This window comes from Corylus avellana, chromosome 3, assembly GCF_965113065.1.
Source record: "Corylus avellana chromosome 3, dhCorAvel1.hap1.2, whole genome shotgun sequence".
NCBI classification, from domain to species: Eukaryota; Viridiplantae; Streptophyta; class Magnoliopsida; order Fagales; family Betulaceae; genus Corylus; species Corylus avellana.
In genome coordinates this window covers 13,784,312-13,790,692 of record NC_142492.1, presented here as the reverse complement: position 1 = coordinate 13,790,692, position 6,381 = coordinate 13,784,312, and the positions used below count along the sequence as shown (strand labels likewise).

Here is a 6,381-nt window from a genome sequence, read left to right as displayed (position 1 = left end):
AAATTTTTTTTGACAGAGATAGAACCAATTTTTTGGAAGAGAAGAAATGTTAATGAAGAAGAAGGTACGGGAAGATGAGAAAGAGGGGTGAAATACCAAAACAACCAATCAGATACTGAAGACTAATGAGGGCAAATTGGTAACCTCATACGCAATAAAAAAAATTGTGAAAACAAAAAATAAAAATACAGAAAAGCCCCTCAAATAAAAATTCTCTTTAATAGCCAAGGGACAAAACGGTAACTTAGCATGATTAAATAAAAACCACTATTCAATCCTCATCGAGGGGAAGTGAGGAAGAAGTTAACAAAGAAATAGGAGGAGAAGTGGGAGTAAATTGATGGATTTCTGGGCAGATTTTTTTTCTACTCTTGTACTCTTTTTCTATAGCAACAAAGAGGTTGACAAGAAATAAAAAAAAAATTGCTCCGCGTTTTCTCCTCCATTTCTTCTCTGAATCCAAATCGTTCTAGGTATTTTTTTTTTTTTTTACTCCTTTCTCCTCCATTCCTTCTCTTCTCTGAATACAAAATCGGTTTAGGTAGATTTTGTTTTTGACTTCTGCACACTTCTGCAACTGAAAAAAAAAAAAAAAAAAAAAAAAAATTGCTCTTCTTTCTTGCCCATTCCTTCTGAATCACCATTAATTTCTTCTGAATCTGAATCTCGTCCATTCCTGAAGCTTCCTTCATAAAAGACCAAAAAATCTCTCTAAAAAAGTTTGGCTCTTTACCTACTCAGAGGGCAAAATAGTAATTTAAATATAAAAGACAAAAATATTCAGACAACTTTTTAAACTCATTAAATTTAGGAATGACAAATTAGTAGTTTCACAATCTAAATAAATGTCAAAAGACAAAAATAACCTTATCTAACTAAATCATAATAAAGAAAGAGTAAGGATAAAATAGTAAATTTAAATAAAAGACAAAAATATCCGGACAACTTTTTAAATTCATTAGATTTAGGAATGAGGAATTAGTAATTTCGCAATTTAAAGAAATGTCAAAAAAAAAAAAAAAAAAACCCCTTATTTAACTAAATGATAATGAACAAAAAGTAAAAATAAAATAGTAAATTTAAAATGCAAAAGAAAAATCACTATTTTGCTTGCATTCCCATTTTTATGTATCTTTAAGTAAAGATACATAAAAATGGCAATACTCTCCCTCAAAAAAAAAAAAAAAAAAAGGCAATACTCTCACTCTCTTTTTTCCTAATTTTTTTTTAATGTTCTCTGCAGACCCGAACGGCATTTCTCTAGACCCAATTGAGGCCAAGCTGTTCTTCTCAGCAAAACTAGCAGTTTAGAGTTTGTTGAGATTTGTTTTCATCTGGGTTTTTGCGAAAATGCAAGTGGGGCTTGTTGGATTGCTGAGAGCGGCTTGGTTGTTGGGACTTTGCCTATGCTAATTGCTTCGGTGCCGTCTTCTAGGCTGAGTAGGTTTCATGATGCTATGTTGGGAAGATCATCAATCATCATGCAGTCTTCGTCCCAGGTGAGAGTGATGATTTTGTTCATCATTAAATAGCCGCTATTACATTAAAGAGCCGCTGCACGGTTCAAATTTGAGAGTCTTCTGGTGTGGGATTTTGAAATCTGCTTTTGCCTACTCTCTTGAAGATTCTCTGTTTTGGTGAGTTTGGATTTTGAAATCTGCTTTTTACTGTGCCGAAAGAGGCAAAAATGGGTTCAGGGTCTACACCTGTGTATGCATTGGACAGCGACGACGATGACGCCTCCACGAACCGGAGCATTTCGGAGCTGATTTCGACGTTGAGAATCGCGTACCGGTCGAAGGACTTCGACCGGGTCGAAGCGAAACTGGTAGCCAGAGAAACGAGACTGAAGAGAGAGATTGAGGATGCGAAGAAAGAGAACGCTCTGCTGAAGGACGCTCCGGACGTTGCGCGAGAGAAGGAGAGGAGGGCCGAGGAGAGGTACGAGAAGCTGTTGGAGGAGGTGAAGAAGGGTCAGCAAGAGGAAAAGAGCGCGCTTTTTGAGCTCAGGAGGAAGAACTGCGAGCTTGAGTGTGCGAAAGCGAAGGCTGAGAGCAAGGCTGAGCTTTGGAAGAGCAGGTTTGGGGAGTTGGAGATTAGGGTTTCGAAGTTGGAGGAAGATGCCGCAATGTTGGTGAGCGATGAGGCTAATGCCTTTGAAAGATTTGAGAATGTGAATAAGGTTAACGCTGTTCCTGTGAAAATGGAGGATGATGCGTTTGATTGTGATGGAAATACGAGTGCGATCAAAGGAAACACGGATTTGCAAAGTGCAGGTACAAATTTTACATATGTTTGGTGGATTAGAGTTAAAACTTATTAAATTGGTTCTATGTTCAAATGTTTCATAGGATGTGCGAATGTGGTGAAAACATGCTGCCTATTCCATAACAAAGGCTAAATGACAAAGAGATTTAAAGAGGAACAACCAGGAAAGCCGATTTCTATAGATAATTATTCATGTAGTGGATCTCCTTGGTTGAGAATCTCTTGATGATCACTTCTACCAGTATATGTACTGGTGCTACCTTTTTAGCCTAAACGAATATAGTAATGAGAAGAATGCTTATGGTTATATGTAGAATTCAGCAAATGATTTATATTTATAGAGTGCTAATTGGAATATCCCGCCAAAAACTTGATATTATGTGGATAACTTGGTTGCTTTTTACTTTGAAGCTGTGCTTTTCGCAGCTTAGTGCGCAGAGCATGGCCATTAGGTGTGTCAAAGTGGTAGAAATTCTCTTTTTGATAGGTGGAGGGTTTTGGTGAAGTGATTTTGTGGAGCACTTAATAGCGGGTATCAATTAGGGGATGTGGGAATTTCTAGCTCCATCTCAAGTTTGTTTCTTTTTATCTACAGTAACCCGATAGAAGATTTCAATTGTCAATAACATTTGTGGTAGGTAAAGGGTCATCATTTGTATCATTATAGGGTCAGTGAGAGAAGCATGATTGGCATATCCTTTCCCCCCTTCCTTTGGAGATGACTTGGCTTTTTGTGAAATGTTTCAGCCCATTAGTCTAGTCATTCTAAGCATTGCCTCCCATCATCTTATTTTCTCCCTTTCACTTGGTTGTTCTTCAACCGTCGGGCATTATCTTTAATTCTTTAATGGGAATGTTCTTCTTCTCTCATTTGGCATAATTATATATTTCCTGTGATTGGAAGGTTCCTGGGACCTGCTTGAACTGTATAATTCTGCTTTAGGCTATATATATTATTTGTTGTTTTAGTTTAAAGCTGTGGCCTGTGAGTGATGAGATGATTCAATACATAAACAAAACAGGCTGCATATGAACCAAATCTCTGCTCTGTTGTTCACTAAGATGACTTTGATAATATGTGACAGGGTTGGGGCACATTACATTCTTTCTGCTGATCATGAAGTATTACAATTCCCATACTCTCCTCCCATGCTGAGTTTAAAAGACAAACAATTGGGGGGAGAATGAAAATAAGCTACATATCAAAAAATTTCCTAGGGAAAGTGGTATTTGGTGCTTTTAATGCTAGAGCAATTTGGTACATGTATATAATACGATTGTCAGCTCCCTAAAAATAATTTTATTCATGGGCTTTATTAATGAAACATGCTTTTGATGTGAAAGATGTAGCCTTTAAAATAGGGAGGCGGGTCGGCAACACCTTGTAACTGATGAAATTATAACGATAGAATTAAGGAAATTGTTAATTTTACAGCTTCCAAAAATGTGCTGATAAAAATTATATCGGCATACCTGGCATCTCAGTAATGCTTTTCCTATTTTTTCCATGGCAGCTAGTGAAAGATTTGCATCAAGAGCCACTGTTGAAATCATTGATAGTGATGAGGATTGTGCTCTGGGAGGAATTTTATGTGGAAAAGAAATGAATAGTCAAAAATTTGCAGACAATGTGCACTCAGGTCCAACAGTTGTGAAAAATGGGACCACAATGCTGAAAAGAAAAAGAGCTTCTTGTGTAAATGTGAGTGAGAAAGATGTTATATCTCTAATTGATCCTGATTGTTCTCCTGCCAATAATAGCTTAGCTAGAGCAGTTTCCTCTGGTAGCAACAATGTTGATAAACTTACTGTCCCACTAAGTCAGAATCAAGTTATTCTGAGACAAATTCAGGAGAAAGTGGGAGCAAGAAACTTAATGCATGATTTTATTTTGGAAAGGAATAGCAGCGACAGTTCCAGTGAGTCAGATACTGCGGATGTTCTTGATAAACTTGCACCAATAGTCAAAAGGAAAAAAGATAATCAAAAGTGGGAGTCCGATGCTGACATGCTTGCAGAATTTGAGAAGGATCCAGAACTTTGTCTGAAGGCTGTTTGTGCTCTTTACAGACAGCAAACCTGTGTGAGGAAATCACCTTTGGGTTTGCCATTTTCCAGTAATCAAGGATTTGACAAGTCTGATGCCCTCAGGTAAGCGAGCAGTCCACTATAATTTTTTCTTTGTCACTAACATTAGTAATGGAGATGGGTTTGGACTCACATTTCAGATAAATTTAATAAACTAGTTGTGTCTTGTAATTTGTGACCATTAGCTTTAAGTAGTTAGGCTGTTTCTTGTTAACTCTAGTATGTTTTCTTTATGCTAGCTGTACTCATTCCTAGCATGTGACAAGTATATATCTCTTTTTACCTTTTCTTTTCAGTATATGGTCATCTTTAATTCATGATTTTTATATAACTTATCCTGCTGTCAGTTAATTTGTACTAAAATATTCGCTTTGTTCCGTTTAAGAGAAAAGAAGCTCTCAACATTAAGTTAACTAGCTTATAACTCGCACTATGTGTGGGATTCTTCATTATAATTTAATTTTAAAATTTAAACACATTATTTTTCATTATAAGGTAAAAAGACGTATAAAAATATATCTCACCTCTTTAAATAAAAAAATAAATAAATCTTTGTTCCTATAAGTTTATATGATTTAAAATGAATAGTATAAAAAAAAAATTAGCAAGAAGAATACATGGATTATAATATAGTTAAAGCAATTAATGACGCTAATTAATGACATTTGGATTATATTGAAATATAATTAACGCAATTAATGACCAGTTTTTTCTTAAAAAACCGGTTATATATATATGACGTCTTTTTAATATACATATTATATTATTATATTGACTAAACGTATTAATATTATTTGTTTCCTTATTTGATTCGGACATTAATAATACTTAATTTATTGAATACTTTATATATAGAAAACTCTTAAAATATAATTAACTCAATTAATGATGCTAATTAATGAATCGATTTTTTCTTAAAAAATCGGTTAAAAAATTATGCTTTAAAAAACTGGTTTAGTCTTTAAAAAAAATGGATTCACGCCATATGTCGTAATTCTAGACTACCTCTAAAGAATGATTCAGCTTTTATATATATATATGATATGATGATTAATCAACTGCTGTCATTTAGTTTGTAATAAAGTTTTACATACATTTGGCTCCAGGGAAACTACTTTGGTGGAGTTTCTTATAGACGGTGATCCACAAGGGAAACTGAGGAAATCCGTTAGAGAGTTGGAGAAGTATGACCAGAAAGGTCTTTCTGAGTGCAAAAGACTAGCTGTTGGTCACTCTAAGCAATTGTTTGAGATATACGAGAAGAAAAAAGATCCTTTCTTTTTACCTTCTTCATTTGAACGTGCAAATTCTGGTTATAAGAAGTAAATGCTGATGCCAGTAGCTCTTAGTTAAATAGTGTCCTAGATCTTCTTGATTGTTAATAGCTCCCCATTCTGATTTCTTTTGTTCCTGGACTACTGTATATAAGATGACGACGCAACTTCCCCGATACCTGCAGATTTGGCTAGCGCAAAGATACAAGGGAAATCCCATGTTGTTTCTTGATATATACTTACCAACATTAAGATCACTTATCACATTTAAGGACGGTTCAACCCATTGCAGAAGGTTATATAGACTGTTAAACAATCTGTTAGAAAACTTCTTTGCATTGGTTAATTTGGTTGTTGTCTTTTATCATCTCACTGTTTCAATATGAATCAACCTGCTTGTAGTTTGAACCAGCCGGACTCAGGCATCATGAAGATGAAATATTTGTGTTAGTTTTTGTGGTGTTTATACTTTTGCATTGTCAGTGGCCTGCAGACTTGTAGCCAGTGCAAGTGATGCTCATGAGGTGTTAGTTTCAGGATGAGGATGAATATGAATATCTGATACTATCATAGCTATCATCTAGGTTTGAGATTTTCAATTTGGGTGTGCTCGTAGTATTAATTTCTCAAGATTTAGATCCCTGATATTAAAACTTTTTTGATAGTTTTGCTATGAGTTGCTTGCATAGTTTCATTGAATTTATCTGTTTTGCCATAAATACCTATGTTTGAAGATGTAAACTCCTTGGCA

At 35.1% G+C, this 6,381-nt stretch overlaps 1 protein-coding gene across 2 annotated transcripts; it reads left to right on the top strand.

Moving 5' to 3' along the window:
• Positions 1–1,199: 1,199 nt before the first annotated feature.
• LOC132174740 (uncharacterized) lies at positions 1,200–6,080 on the top strand. 2 transcript variants are annotated; one of them, XM_059586397.2, is made up of 4 exons: positions 1,200–1,499; positions 1,625–2,276; positions 3,783–4,419; positions 5,463–6,080. In XM_059586397.2, the coding sequence occupies exons 2-4, from the start codon at positions 1,688–1,690 to the stop codon at positions 5,680–5,682; spliced, it is 1,446 nt and encodes a 481-aa protein (XP_059442380.2). In that variant the 5' UTR covers positions 1,200–1,499; positions 1,625–1,687; the 3' UTR covers positions 5,683–6,080. The 2 variants fall into 2 exon arrangements, with proteins under 2 accessions (XP_059442380.2, XP_059442379.2); XM_059586396.2 differs by having other exon boundaries at positions 1,200–2,276.
• Positions 6,081–6,381: the final 301 nt, after the last annotated feature.